Here is a 16,705-nt window from a genome sequence, read left to right as displayed (position 1 = left end):
TGGACGTTCTTCTTTCGCATGACACACCGTCCAATGATGGAGAACAAATGTACCAAGTCGTTTGAAAATCTAGCGATAAATGACATAGCAATGGTCCGGACAAACTTTTGGTTTAAAACGCACTAAGTGATCTCGTGACCTAGCTTTTGAACCGGCATGACCCATATTCAAACTTGACCTAGACATCATCTAGATACAATTTGTGACCAAGTTTGGTGAAGATCGGAAGAAATTTTGTACAGACCGACCGACAGACTGACAAATTGACTCCTATATAGCCCCCATTTCCAATGGTAATGGGGGTATAATAATAGTATATTAATAAAACAATAGCATACTGACAGCGAAATAGTGAGTGAATAAACACGATGATGTTATGGAAGCAAGTCACTCTGCTGTTTGAAAATGTTAATACCAACTTCCATTATATCTGGCATGTTGGAGTGTTATTCCTATTGAAACAATGGGGGATTCTTTGGTAAAGTTTAAGTTTATAATGTACACAAAACTTTTTATTTCACACATTTTATCACACAGATTTTAGACTCACCTTTTAGTCTCATAAACAAGTTTGATGCAGCTACAACAAAAAACGAACTTTGTAATTACATTTATTTTGGTATCTAGCCGACAAGACAGATTCAAACGTAAGCAAATTTTTGGGTCTAAACAGCGAAACAAAAACAACATTAAATCACAATAGAATATTAGAGATTATTGCTAAATATATAATGCCTGCTCTATAGCTAACCACGCAACATAGGAACAGTATGTTGCAAATAATTGATAGTATATACATGTACATTGTATTTGCCGATGGAAAAAAAGATGATTCACATGAATTTCACAACTAATCAAGATCACATAGTTTGTTATTGCTGCCCACATTCACATATTTGATTAAAAAATCATTGAGAAATAATGAAAATGGAAGGTATTAAAAGAAAGCATTGATAAAAAACACATGTAATCAAATCAAAAGTGTGCATGATCTTAATTTGTGCCAAAATATCATATGTGTCTTGTTCTGTGAAAGCTGGTCATAATGCATGTGCGTTAAGTGTCGTCCCAGATTAGCCTGTGCAGTCCACACAGGCTAATCAGGGACGACACTTTCCGCCTAAACTTGATTTTCGGTAAGGAGTGACTTCCTTGAAACTAAAAATACCATTTAAGCGGAAAGTGTCGTCCCTGATTAGCCTGTGCGGACTGCACAGGCTAATTTGGGACAACACTTTACGCACATGAATTAAGCCTAGTTTTTTCAAAACAAGACACATATCAATTTACTTAAAACATTTAAAATCTGCATCAGTCAATTATTAAAATTAATCAAACTACAATTCAGTACACATTGAATTTAAAAAGGCATCATTTATTAAATCACATGTAATTAATAATAAGTATCGCACAATGCAAAAACAATACAGGTTTCGATACAACTTTTGATTTAATGTCATAAACTTGTGTTTCAAAACATAAAACTCAAGCTAGATCTGAATTTGAACATTTGAATGTACATTAAATTCACAAAATGTAACTTGAACTGGTAATACCAGTTACAATTTAAATCTGAAACTAAATTGTGCCTGTTCTTTATCAATCATCACATTAGATTTAAGAAAAAGCTTCGACTATAGACATTTAACAAATTACAGGAAATTTAGAAAAAAATATGGTTTATAACAACAGTTAAACACATGGTTAAGTCAGAGATAGTGGTCAGAGAGAGCAAAAGACAAGCTATATTTAAAACAACAGCATATTTGAAACAAAACAGTTTCAAAATGTGTTTGAATTCTCAGTCAAAAGTATCTGAAAGAGTTCGTGAACTAAGCCATATATCCAATTACATCATTAGAAAGAAGATTTAATATGTAACACATAATTTTGAGGCATGGAAGTCAAATTAATTTTAACCCATTTATGCCTAGCGTCTAGAAAACAGGCCTTGGCAAACAGCGTAGACCCAGATGAGACCCAGCATGATGCGGCATCTCATCTGGGTCTGCGCTGTTTTCTTTAAAGGAATATCTGTAAGAAATATTTTGAAAATAGAAATAACTATACTAGACATCCCTAATTTTGGAAATAAATTGATCCAATTTAGAAGTTGACAGTCTCAACTTATTGTGCAGCCTTGTTTAATTCTTCATTTGACCCCAGTGCCAGCATGTGTGCGTGTGTGTTTCCAACTTTGTGAGGTCCTCCTGCCCCTGAGGCTGCATTGTGTGAGGACATGGGGTGCTTATCTGTTATTTTAATAAATATTAAACATTTACCAAGCAGATGTGATGTAAAACAAACAACAGCACTTACGTGTTTTTAACAGTTTCTTAGTGATTATGCATCAAATGGGAAGATAAATAAAATATGTCACATGATGAATATTAATAAATATGTTAGTTCTATGGGGACCCAATTCTATTAGTCTGAGAAAAACTACAGTAAAATGAAAACACAAGGTACATTTCAAAACTGTTCATTTCTGTTTAGTTTAAGAGACTTAATAATGTACAAAATGCAAAATGTAGCAACATAAGTAGCTTCATATTCATTTACTGCTGTAAAATTCCATTAAAATTGCCCCATAAAGTAACTACATCACATTTTATTATTGTTGCTTCATGTAGGATAAAACGAAAGCAATTTAAATAAAATTAGAAAAAGTAGAAAGGAAAACAGAACTTAACTGTTCTTGAAAACGAAAAATGTTTGTACCCAGTCTATCAATATTAGTGGTGTAATCAATTATATTTTGCCAGGATCCTGCAAAAACAAATCATAGTTCAATAAATGTAATTGCGATATTATTTGATAATTGTTGGTGTTCATATATATCAGCATAATATAAACAAGAGTGCCAAACTGTCACAAGATACGCCCGTTCGAAGGTTTTAGACACCATGCGCAATGCTTGAAATGCACTTAGTGACATCGTGACCTCGTTTTTGACCCGGCATGATCCATATTTGAACTTGACCTACATATCATCGAGACACAACTTCTGACCAAATTAGGTGAAGATCGGATAAAAAACTACTTCAATTAGAGAGCGGACATCATGCTAAATGCTTGAAATGCACTATGTGACCTCGTTTTTGACCCAGCTGACCCATATTCGAACTTGACCTACATATCATCTAGACACAACTTCTGACCAAATTAGGTGAAGATCCGATGAAAACTAATTCAATTAGAGAGCGGACACCATGCTCAATGCTTGAAATGCACTAAGTAACCTCGTGACCTCGTTTTTGACCCGGCATGACCCATATTCGAACTTGACCTACATATCATCTAGACACAACTTCTGACCAAATTAGGTGAAGATCGGATGAAAACTACTTCAATTAGAGAGCGGACACCATGCTAAATGCTTGAAATGCACTAAGTGACCTCGTGACCTAGTTTTTGACCCGGCATGACCCATATTCAAACTTGACCTACAAATCATCTAGACACAACTTCTGACCAAATTTGGTGAAGATCGGGTGAAAACTTCTTCAATAAGAGAGCGGAAACCATGCTTAATCCTTGAAATGCACTAAGTGACCCCGTGACCTAGTTTTTGACCCAGCATCAACCATATTCGCACTTGACCTAGATATTGTCTAGACACAACTTCTGACCAAGTTTGATGAAAAATATTTGAACTAGAGCTTTGTCACAGACGCGACGTATACCCCCACGTGCCGCATTGACACAGACTATTTTACATGCTGTCTTCACAAAACAAGAGAATATTATTAATGGTGATTTTTAAGAATTATTATGCCATTATTATTTATGGCCATTTTGACCTTTGAACTCTTGAATTCTTTCGCATGACTGTGAACAAAGTTAATGTACAGAGTCATTTTAAAATCTCACAATGAATGACATAGTTATGGCCTGGACAAGCTCATTTTTCACTTTTGAACTTAAAGTGTGACCTTGACCTTGGAGATATTGATGTAATTCTTTCTAATGACACATTGTCCAATGATTGTGAACAAATATACCATGTTATTTTAAAATCTCACAATGAATGACATATTTATGGCCCGGACAAGCTCATTTATGGCCATTTTTTACCTTTGAACTCAAAGTGTGGCCTTGACCTTGGAGATAAGGACTTAATTCTTTCGTGCGACACACCGGCCAATGATGGTGAAAAAATGTGCCAAATGATTTTAAAATCTCACAATAAATGATAAAGTAATTACCCGGACAAGCATTTGACCCTTGAACTCCAAGTGTGACCTTGACCTTGGAGATATTGACGTACTTTTTACACACAACACACCGTCCCATGATGGTGATCAAATGTTCCGAGTTATTTTAAAATCTAATGGTAAATGACATAGTTATAGTCCAGACAAACTTTCGGTTTAAAACACACTAAGTGACCCCGTGACCTAGTTTTGGATCCGGCATGACCCATATTCAGACTTGACCTATACATCATCAAGATACAACTTGTGACCAAGTTTGGTGAAGATTGGATGAAATTTTGGGACAGACCGACCGACCGACAGACCGACAAAGTGACTCCTATATAGCCCCCATTACCAATGGTAATGGGGGTATAATTAGAGAGCGGACACTGCTGTGGACACCGCGCTCGCCAAGGGTGAAACTATAATACGTCCCGTTTTTAAAAACGGGCGTATTAAAAGTAAGGTGTGAATGTTTTGAAAAATAAACTTATATGAATTGTTTATGCTCTTAAAAACTGTTCACCTTTAAAGTGTCATCCACAATCTCGCAAATGCAGGCTTTGGAAAATTATTAATTTGTTATTTGAACAGTTAAGAAGTGTAACTGGTATCACGATATATGAAAGATTATGTGGGCTATGTCTGTTTTGGACCCTGAAAGCCAATTGCAAACAATGTAAATGATAAAAAATATACATTATTTAATAATTTACACACATTTATGACAATTAATATTCATTATATAGCTATATACAACATTGTGTAATATACTTCATGATTTTTATGAGAGTTACGTGAAATATATACATTTCAAATCCAGCATTAATGCTACAAAGTAAACCTTACACACTTCAGTGTCTCTTACATTTCTACTTCAAAACTTAACATCACACTTTTCTGAAGAATTTCACATTTTATGTCATATGATACAAATTAAGAATAACAACAGCTCAAAATTGAAATTGCATAACTTAAAATATCTACATGGGTAGTATGGCGACCGAAAATAATGTCTATCACAACTAAGACTACAACAAGTATGATTCCTTAAAGAATGCCAAAACATAAATAATGGAAAATGAAATACCTCATGTTATCATTCATTATAAATGATTGGCATCATGCGAAATAGATGTTAAGCCATATGAGGCTAGCAAACTCCAGTCGAGCCTGCACGTTCGCATATTCTGGTCAGGAGCTACCCTGTCCCTTTATGACAGCACTTGACACTTTACCACTAAGATTCGATTTTTACGCATTTGTAGTCCCTTAGAAAGTAAAATATAACTTTAGACCTTTCTTAAAGTACTAGATTCAAGTTTAACAGCTTAATTTCCAATCTTAAGTTACTGATGAGCAGCAAATAGCATTAAACGAGAACAGACTGCGAGTTACTCGCAGACTGTTCTGGTTTTACGCTGTTTGAACATAGCCATTTTTACTTTGCTTCTGATACAGAAAGGCCTCATATTGTGTGACTATATTTGGGACAAGGTAACTACTGACAAATGCTCCAGCTGGTCTGAAGCAAATCTGGCTGCATATGGCATAAAACCCATTTGTGCATGACGCAGCTCAAAGATGCAAAAACATGCAGTATGCACAGACTAATCAGGGACTACTCTTTCTGCCTAGACTGGATTTTCCTTTCAAAGAAGTCCTTTCAACCAATAATTTCATAAAAGCGGAAAGTGTCGTCCCTGATGAGCCTGTGCAAACTGCTCAGTCTAACACTATACGCACATGCATTCATGTAACCCTTTGCATGCTGGGAATTTGTCGTCTGCTAAAATGTTGTCTGCTGAATTTCTAAAATTAGCATTTTCTTCGATTTTTTTCAAAGAATACTATCAGAATAGCAAACAGTTTGGATCCTGATGAGACGCCACATTTTGTGGCGTCTCATCTGGATCCAAACTGTTTGCACAGGCCTTCAAAATTTGGTTCCCGCACTGAAAGGGTTAAACCTCGTTTTCACAGAGACAGTCTCATGTATTTTCTCAGATCAGGCTTTCCCAGTTTTGTTTCACCAGCACAAACCTGTTTTGTTCTAACTAGATCTTCCTTGGCTTCAAAATCTTAGATAATACCAGTATTCCATGATATAGTTGCTTTGACATTTCAAGATAACTACTGGTGCAAACAGAGTATAAGAAAAATACAACCAATGTAATAAGTTAAGATTTACATTTACATCACTTTCTATAATATGTTACTCACTCATCAAAATCAAAATAACTTTTTTATTAGAAAAATTAGAAACATTGCATAGATAGCGAAATCAACACTATTGCAGTAACCATGGTTACAGTAACTTATGTTTATATTCATATAATGATAGAATTAGTAATGCCTTATTACATTCAAAAAAAGAAAACATAATAACATTTGACTTTTTTGTATAAAGTTTATCAAATTCTAGGGACGGATAAATCAAAAAGTGAAAAATTGCAAGTTTATCATACATGTATGAGTAACATGGCTTACACTGTGATAGAATGAATGCCCTGTTATGATACTGTTCAATAACGCATACATTTGGCTTTCTTGTTATCGTTATTCGAAATATAAAAATTTGGATTAATTAGATTCAAACTCTGCATTTCTTCCTTATACTTTTGATATAGCATTATGAATAAGATTTTCCCAAATATTGACAATTTAACTTTTTGAATTTCCCAATTCAACTTTTGTACTTTTGCCTTAATCAGTCAGAGCCTGGGTATTTTAATGTGTACAATCTAAACCAAACAATATTAAATGGGAAGACTAGCATTATTTATCTATGTGAAAAAAAATTCAAGTTTTTAACAAAAACTTTCAGGCATTGATTGGATGTCAAACTAACTTAGCTTGCATCTCCCTAGTAAACTGCATTACAGCATAAATGAATATCATTAAATCATGAACATTTGAAACATAATAATACCATTGGATCATACAGACTGTCTCTAAATAAAACCAATCAAAAATACATTGATGTTTAATACATGTATCACTATATTCAATTTTTTTTAAACATAAATCATTTTCATTGGAAGATTTTTAAACATAAATCATTTTCATTGGAAGATTTCTATTTTGCATGCAGTATTAAAATAAATATAAAAGTCTGTGTGTAAAAATATACAAACCTTGATAGAAATGTAAGGACATGGGGTGAGATTGCAAGCTATGTGATGAACAAAACAATAATAAAATGAGTCTTGTTCAGGAAAAACAAGTGTTAAAAATATGTGTGCGTAAAGTGCCATCCCTGATTAGCCTGTGAAGTTGGAACTCTAAATAAAAATCCAGTTTGGAGGAAAGGGTTTCCCTGATTTATGGACTACACTGGATGAAACTTTATGCACATGCATTAACCCAATATTCTCAATGCCAGACTAAAATATATATCAACCTAATGACTTGAAAGTTATACATAGTCCAGTTGTCTTTTTTTAATTGTGTTATTTTTTCATTTGTTTACAATTTCACAACAATATTGTCAATGACAATTACGACCTTATTACGCTTGACAACCTTGCCTTAAACATTATTATTTGGCATTTCATTTAAAAAAGAAATACAAAATAATGGCAATCACCTAGTAAATATATAAGCTGCATAGTTACATGTAGGCAAAGTGAACCTTCAGTTTGCACATTATTTTGCTTTGGTTTTGAAACTTTTCAGGACAAGGTTACAAATATTAATCAAATAAATCAAGAAATCAATAAAGCTCCAAAAAAAACGCAAAAATAAAATACTATCACTAACATTTTAGAATAATAACATACTTATATACAAATTTGCAAGTAAAATCAGTGGTAAGACTTATAAGTGGTTCAGCAAACACAATGACTGCTAATCAACATATGCATACAGACTAAATGAGTAACAAGGTTATTTCTAACAATTATGTATCTAGCAAATATGGAATATGTTACTGAAAAAACAATATGCTACAAAAATCTATACATAAACTGTAATACTATGATAACTCAAAAGTATAGACTTACATTAAAACATGCATAATCTTTACACTTAAAAACACTTAACAAAAACAATACATTGTTACCCTAAACACTATTCTAGGACTAAATTTATATAGTAACATAATCATTTTTAGATCTGAAACTTGTTGCAGATACAGTGATTTTTGTTGTTGAAAAATATACGCCAAACATAAAAAATTACCTAGTAGCTTGCAATATTTATAGTTATAAAAATTGACTTCCATTTTTATGTGCATAAACATATCTGGAATGTTAATTGAAAAGTGAATAAATTCAGAGAACTGGCACATCAACCATTTTTTGTATGGACAGAGGACAAAAACTCTTAAAAGCCTGATATTATTTGGCTGAATATTAACTTGGCCCCTTTTACATGTATGTCAACAAATACTTTCAAATAGTTTGGTGAAGAATCCATGAATACTATCGATTTAGAGAGCTAGAACAGCAAATTTCCCATTTTGTTTAAGCACATCACAATATTACTCAAATGCCTGGTTCAAAATGGCTAGTTATTCAAATTGACCATCATTTTATATCAACAAACATTTCAAGAAAGTTTGGTGAAGATTCATCAAAACTGTACGACTCAGAGTGGAAAAGTAAATTTCAAATGCCAATTTGCTGATTATTTAGCACCAAGTCTGGTGAAGATTTGATAAAAAAAAATGTAGAGAAAAAAACAGCAAATTTCAAATTTGTCAAAAAAATGAAGGGACATAACTCTGCAGTGCCTAGTTTGAATTGGCTGGTTATTAAAAATGGTCTACATTTTATGTATATAAAAGAAGACATAAGGTCATACAACTGCAATTATTATGAAATCTTCAATTGTAACATATACTTCAAAGTTCACATGTAACAAGCACCTTCATTATACAGAAGTTTTCAGGTGAGAGAAAGTAAAGAGAATCTGGAACCACGCCTTAAACAAGGTCTGTTTGTAAAACATGCATGTCCCCCATATGGGCTGTCAGTTGTAGTGGCAGCCATTGTGTGAATACGTTTTTTGTCACTGTGACCTTAACCTTTGACCCTGTGACCTGAAAATCAATAGGGTTCATCTGCCAGTCATGATCTATGTACCTATGAAGTTTCATGATCCTAGGCCTAAGTATTCTTGTGTTATCATCAGAAAATCATTTTACTGTTTTGAGTCACTGTGACCTTGACCTTTGACCTAGTGACCTGAAAATCAATAGGGGTCATCTGCCAGTCATTATCAATGCACCTATGAAGTTTCATGATCCTAGGCCTAAGCGTTTTTGAGTTATCATCCGGAAACCATCTGGTGGACGGACCTACTGACCGACGGACATGTGCAAAACAATATACCCCCTCTTCTTTGAAGGGGGGCATAAAAATGTAAAGCTTCAATTGATTTTGTTCTCAAATTATCTTTTTAAATCACTGTAAATTTAAGCCAAAGTGTAAGAATTTTTATTGGTCAAAACTTTTAAATTAAATTATAAGAAGCATTTTGATTGGAATAGTATTTATTAAAATTGTCAGAGGAAATTTATTTGTAAATATTGTTTAAATAAAAGTCAAGGGGAGAGAATAAAACTTTTAACAATAAAATGCACCAAGACTTACAAATATTTGTTGAATTGAATATTCTATTGCTTATTACAACTGATTCCATATATCACATGAAAATTAATACATTTTGAAGACAACAAGGCCTTTCTACCATCCACTGGTCTTTGGTCCACAAAATATCACCATATACATACATGAACATATAAATATAAACAACGTGCACCGAGATTATTATTCAACTTCCATACATATCTCTGTGCAGAAGAAATATTTGGAAACATCATTGGGAAAAGTCCAAAAACTCATGATGTAGCAAATTATTTATACCTTTACATGCAACGTAAACATAAAACAACATGTATACATGTACAAATTATGTATGGCAATCCAACATTTTGGTGGTCAAATTTGATATGTCCTTTTCAGCACTGACTGATTGACAAAAACAATCTGAAGTCAATTGATTAAAGTTATTCATACAAATGTCACAAGATAACACTGCCAATGATCGCGACAACATGCAGGTCCTTCCAACACGCTTACACTCATGATCAACACATTTCAGTATACGATTCCTAGTCATGTTCATATTTAGAAATGACTATCAGGCAAAACATCTGTCCAGCACTCTTTACAGTAGACTGTATTCAGCCTAACAGGTCCTTCAGTTTCCACCCCACAATAATATTTACATATAGTCAACAGTCTTAAATACATATAGGTCACAGTTATGTCAAATGATCACAAACAAATTCAATTAAATCAATGCATTTTCTTACAAAATAATACAATGAAATAGTATTTAGTCTAATGACCTAAGCAATAATACACAGTAATAACGCATTGTAATATTCAGTCAGCTTATGTCTGCATCCCAAATAATGAAATAACCTAATACCTTTTGACAGAAAATGTGACAATGACAAATAAACATTCTGTCATATTACCAGATATTGGTCAACATGACTAAAATCTTAGTTATTCAAATAACAACCTGAAGTTCTGGCAGCTACATGTATAACTCATTTTGATAATTGTTTGTTCTTTTTTTTGAAACCTTAAATTAACATATCTGAACTACTGAAAACAGTACGGGCATAAACAAGAATTCACTTTCTTATTCAAGTAGTGAATATATATTAAATCATTAAACTTCATATACCTATTGTATTGACTTGGTGTTTATTGTATTTCTTTTCAACCTCATCTGGATTTGATGATACAAAAACTCCCATGCAATCGACTTTCCCATTTTCTTAACATACTGGCAACAATTTCAAGTTTTCTTTGCTTTCAAACGTTACACAAATGATGATACAGCGATTTATGAGTTTTAACAATGATTTATACCCGGACATGTTCCTAATTCAAATAAGATTGCATACTCCAAACAAACAGTGTCTTTGTAATACCAACAGACAGTATTTCTATTTACATACAGAATGTCGATTTGTTTATTTCTTCACAAACGTCACTCTCAACAATATTTCTTCTTTTAAAAAAACATCATATATTTAGCAATTCTCTTCAACCATTAACCTTGATATGTAACAACCTGAACCACATTGATGACCCAAATACGAAATAAAGTCACTTAAATTGTTTGCCACAGTTAGTTAACTAGTTAATTAACAAGTCAATATGAAAACTTCTATATTATATCAGACAAAAAGGCCATCACATCAAGTGCGTACTCACTTTTCACCACACTAAAGCAGTGAGCTAAAATGCTTCATTTCATTTTACATTGTACGACGGACAAAAACCATTGCTGCAAACTGAATGTACAGTTATATATGCAATTTTCTTTGTCACATTTTTTTGTTTAATAAACTGCCCTTATCATAGCAGCAATTTTTATTTTAAATGTGATATTTCATTAATAAGAGATTACATTAATGATTTTACAACGAAATGTCGATGCCCATTCAAGTGTATATATATGTGTGATACGCAAGGACTGCATTTTCTTAATATTTCATGGAAATTTCAAAGTCTGTTAATGTGTGATTCACTGCGACAGCATCTTACCATTTTACATAGTAAGGTTCAGTTCACTAAATGCATGTTTGGAACACCTCCGCTTGTGCTGATAAAGGCCACTGTGTGCGGAGAAACATTTCCCGCAGGCCCCGCATGTATACGGTTTCTCACCCGTATGTACGCGCTCGTGCGTTATCAGCGGGCCTTTTTGCGTGAACGACTTACCACAGTAGTTACAGCTATAGTTGCGTATACCCAGATGCGCCTGCTTGTGGGTGAACATCGAGGTCCCCTTGAGGACCTTACCACAGATATTACACTTTACGTATCCGTTCCCGATGCTGATACCGGTCGGGTGAACAACGCCGGGCGGAAGATTCTCGTATTCTTTCCGTGGGCGGCCACGCTTGAAAGGCAGAGCGAGGTATGAGGGGCTGTTCTGATCGAAGTCCGACGTCGATGGTGAGGTCTTTAGTGGAGTCCGGCCATCGTTCGCCTGGTCCGCTGCAGTGGAGACAGAATTGTGGGAATGCAGAGAGGAAGCAGCAAGGTTGTTCTGCGAAATGTGACTAGCTTCGTTCCCGTACAGGAACGAGTTCTTTCGTGGGCGTCCTCGTTTGCGTGGGTACGGGTCGAAAACGCCGTGGATACTGTTGCTGTGGGAGAGGAGACTGGAATTGATGGCTTCTTGGTTCGCCAGACCTGCCGGGGAAAAAAGAAGGATGTGTACAACAGAGGTATTTCAATCATGAAATTATTATGTAAGGAAACTTGATCTGTGTACAATTGTAAATATTCTGTTTCAAATAAATTAGTACAAGTATTACTTACAGGTAATAAATTTGTAAAAAACAAACAAAACATTATTGTAACCATAACATAAATATTTTCACTCTTCAAATGCAAATGAAGAATGTGAACAACCAAATGACATACAAATAAGCCTCCCTCTATGAGAACGGGTTAATGCATGTGGGTTATGTGTCTTCCTGGATTAGCCTGTGCAGACTCAGGGAAGGCACATTCCACTTTTATGATATTTTTAATTTACAAAAAGTCTCCTCTTTGCAAATATACAGTATATACCGAAAATGTTAACCCACAACCCCTTCTCATATAGCGAGGTATGTATTTAAATCAAGGTTATAAAGAACGATCTGTGTACAATGATATACAATTATGTTAGTAATGATATAAATGCTTTCATAAAATAGTTTGTGTTACTTATGATCAATAACTTGAAACAAAAAGCAGCCTTTTGATTCAAATGAAAGGAGACAAAGCAAATACTTCTTAAAACAAGAGGCCCATGAGGGCCTGAATCGCTCTACTGGCTGGAATCAATAGGGCTCAAGCCCTTGATAATATGAACAATCTGAGTAAGTTTTAAACAAACAGACCCAAAATGGAGAATTCATCGCATAAACAAGAAGCAGACCTGTTTACCCTACCGATTGCTTCTCAGTAGTATGCAGGGCATCTCTCAGTAGTTTTGGGCTGTTGTCAGTAGTTTTAACCTTTTCAATCATTTTGAGCATTAAAGCACCATGACTGGGTCACATATCAGTTTAACGGTACGTAAAGCATAAGATGAATTTACTTGCTAACCATTTAATCTGTTAAGTGATTTTGTTTGCTTTTATTTGTTACAGCCTGTGCCATTTGGATTGGAAAAATTAGCGCGATTAACCATAAATCGGAAAAAAAAGCGCGATAAACCATGTATAAGTAACATAATTAAAATTGTTTTTAAGTGCATGTTTGACAGCATTTTTATATTATAAAGTGCTGCTTTAATGTCTTCTTACAATGAAGACAATATTTAGTTAATATCCATCCACATGCATATTAAACTTGCAATAATCTATAGATTCTTAAATACACCATTTGCTCATAAGCTCTTTAAGAGTAGCTGTTAATTTAATTCAGTATTTTTTTAAATTAAATATCATAAGGGGAAAACAAACAATTATTGACAAGCACCCTATAGTGTTCTTGTTGTGTTAATAATGTATTTGATGCAGTTAAAATAATATATTTTATATTTGTTTACCTTTCAATATCTTGCACTTGACAACCTCAGTTCAATGCTATTTCATTTAACTGTACAGCGTAACAAACATCATTAAGCAGAATATGCATATGAATCTGAGTATACACAGATCCACTAACATATAAATCAAATCATGTTTGTCTCTTTCCATTTTCGAACAATACTCATCTTATTATAAATGAGTTAACTTTGTGAGTAGACTGAACTCCAATTTTCCAACACTTGTTTCCGTGACGCACATTCACTGTGCAGATTTCTGATAAATATTTATTTTTATGTTTATCTCAAACGTAGTATTTTGCGTTAATTGACACACGCATTACATTATTCCCTAATGACCATATGATATCCGTTGTTTGTTTGAATGGTATTCATTATTTTCGCCGTTAATCGCAATTTCTCGTCTGCTTGCCGCCATCTTGGACGTGTGTAAAAACAGACGTGCTCAATCCCGATACATAGACTATCGTTGGTATTATCCGCAATAGAGAGAGAGATGTATATACTGGTTAGCAGCGTAAAATCGTATATATTCGGCTAAATTTGCGAACCAATACGCAAGTCAGTTGTTCTTTGGTGACGACTCGACAAGCTCGATCAGCACTCGTTCCCCGGGAGGCTTGAATTTTAACGTTTCTTACTACGCATGCGCCAAATTGATTATGATTAATAAATTACCCGCAAAGACCGAAAATAAGCGAAAGTACGTTTTAAAACTGAAATTTGACCATTTTGATCGATGAATCCGTATTTATTCAGTACAAATCCGTAGTGCGTAGTTTAGCCAAATAATCCGTACTAACTACGGCGAATCCGCAGAAGTAAACAGGTCTGATTAGAAGAAACGTAAAATTTAAACTTCAAATAGCTCCTTTTCAACAATAAGTTGGACAAATTTTCTTCACTCTCAATGGGGTTCTGGCCCTCGATGATATAAAACATCCGTTGAAGTTTCAAAAGGAGAGAACCTTACATGTATATGTAAATACTATGTCCCCTTCTGCGCCGCTTTGATTTTTAAGTTTTTGACCTTGAAGTATGACCTTTCACCACTCAAAATGTGCAGCTCCATGAGATACACATGCATGCCAAATATGAAGTTGCTATCTTCAATATTGCATAAGTAATGGCAAAATGTTAAAGATTTTCTTTTTGTTTTTAAATTCAAGGGGAGATAATTCTGGACTTAAAACTTCAATATTGCTCATTTTCAATAGGATTTGACTCATCACTCAGATAAAGACACTGTGCAAGTCGGGAAATGATTGGATGAAAACTGTAGACTTAATTGCGTAAACAAGCCTTATTTCACAATTTTCTCAAATTCAAGGGGAAATAATTCTGGACTTTTTACTCTGATGTAACCCATTTTCAATAGGGTTCAGGTCCTCATTAATATCAACACACTGAACAAGTTTGAAAAGAATCGGATGAAAAATGTGGACTTTATTGGATAAACAAGAGAAAGTCTAACGCACACACACACACAGACAGACAGACACCATGCCATCCCATAAGCTCTTCAGGCCTATGGCCAGTAGAGCTAAAAATCAATCCTTGAGAGCAAACAAAATAGTACAAGCAAGCTTTGATAAATATGAGAAAGTTTAAATGAAAATCTGTGCTTATTATGGACACAAATGTCACTTAGTGTCAAAAGATCATTCTAATGTTATCATTCCTTTTATTCTTATTCTAACAAGGGTGTCAACTTTTCACAAAATTAACTGTATCTACATGTAGATTGCATTTTCTTACGAAAGTCAAGAAACACATTTGAATCAAGGAAATTTCAAATTCTTTCAGATTATTGTTTCAAAGTCATAAAACTAGACTTTAGACTAGTGGACAATACACAATTTAAATGTAACAATATGGTTGTAGTTTTTCAGAAACTGAGCAACTTAATGAGACCTTTTTTATTGGTGGGCATAATGCATGATACCATTAGACCATAACTGAAAACATTCATTAATGACATAATAATGACATTAATAATAAATATTATATATAAAGCATTCAAATGTTCAAAAATGTTTTAAAATGCAAAATACATGTACATACAAACAAAAACATAATAAATATTTAGGTACCAGAACATATTAATAAGTCAATGGAAATTCAATAAGATAAACATGCATCACAAATAATAAAAAATAAATTTTAAAAATCCATCCAATACATGTTTGTGAGAAAACGATTCATAACATTCATACTGTAAACCAAATTTAATAGCCTACAGGACTTATTCTCTACACCACAAAATGAGTCAGTCACAAACATACAAACTGGCTCAAATACACTATTAAATCACTAATTAGTTACATAAAATGGCCAAAAATATGTCACAAATGGTTTACAGATTAAAACCCCAAATACATGTACATCGCAAACAGGGTGACATACAGTACACAAAACCAAAATAAATCAAAAACAAACAAACATACTTCCTTTTTATTTCATGCAAACGGGTTTTGATAATGGGAGAAAAGGGCATAACCACTTGGTGTCATTTCTGTTTACTCAACTCACCTATTATGCATCATCTTGGCATCTGTAAACTTTGTGTCCATTTATTTTCTTGTGGGGCATTTCTGTTCCTGATTGTCATCCAAAAGTTACTACTCTTCAGCTTTATTTTTTATTATTTATTTACAAGTCCTTGTTTCACCTTGCTTTTATTACTGGCAAATTGAAATCAATTTCAGCTCTCAACTTGTTTATATGGAAACTCTTATAAGATTTACCACTATAATTAAATGAATCACGACACAATACATTACAAAACTTCAGTTACTTTATTGCATTTCAAAAACTATAAAAATGTTGATTATATTGCACATAAAAGGAAAATAATTATCATCTATCATAAAGAAAAAGGAGCATGCAAAGGAATAATCAGGATTTTCCTGCAAACCTCCCACACC

General features: G+C 33.7%; 1 protein-coding gene and 1 long non-coding RNA gene across 2 annotated transcripts in view; both read right to left on the bottom strand.

The window, feature by feature from the left end:
* Positions 1-595: 595 nt before the first annotated feature.
* Positions 596-7,540, bottom strand: LOC127880645 (uncharacterized). The gene is made up of 2 exons (XR_008049685.1): positions 3,251-7,540; positions 596-3,094 (listed from the first exon to the last, which is right to left on the bottom strand). It is a non-coding gene; the product is annotated as an uncharacterized LOC127880645 (long non-coding RNA).
* Positions 7,541-16,705, bottom strand: part of LOC127880639 (zinc finger protein with KRAB and SCAN domains 1-like) — a 27,212-nt gene continuing 18,047 nt past the window's right edge. Inside the window, exon 7 of the mRNA XM_052427960.1 lies at positions 7,541-12,427. Coding sequence (XP_052283920.1) covers positions 11,778-12,427 — 650 coding nt within the window. The 3' untranslated portion in view covers positions 7,541-11,777. The remainder of the gene's footprint in view (positions 12,428-16,705) is intronic.

This window comes from Dreissena polymorpha, chromosome 5 (assembly GCF_020536995.1).
Source record: "Dreissena polymorpha isolate Duluth1 chromosome 5, UMN_Dpol_1.0, whole genome shotgun sequence".
Lineage (NCBI taxonomy): Eukaryota > Metazoa > Mollusca > Bivalvia > Myida > Dreissenidae > Dreissena > Dreissena polymorpha.
This window is presented reverse-complemented; position numbering and strand designations above follow the sequence as displayed.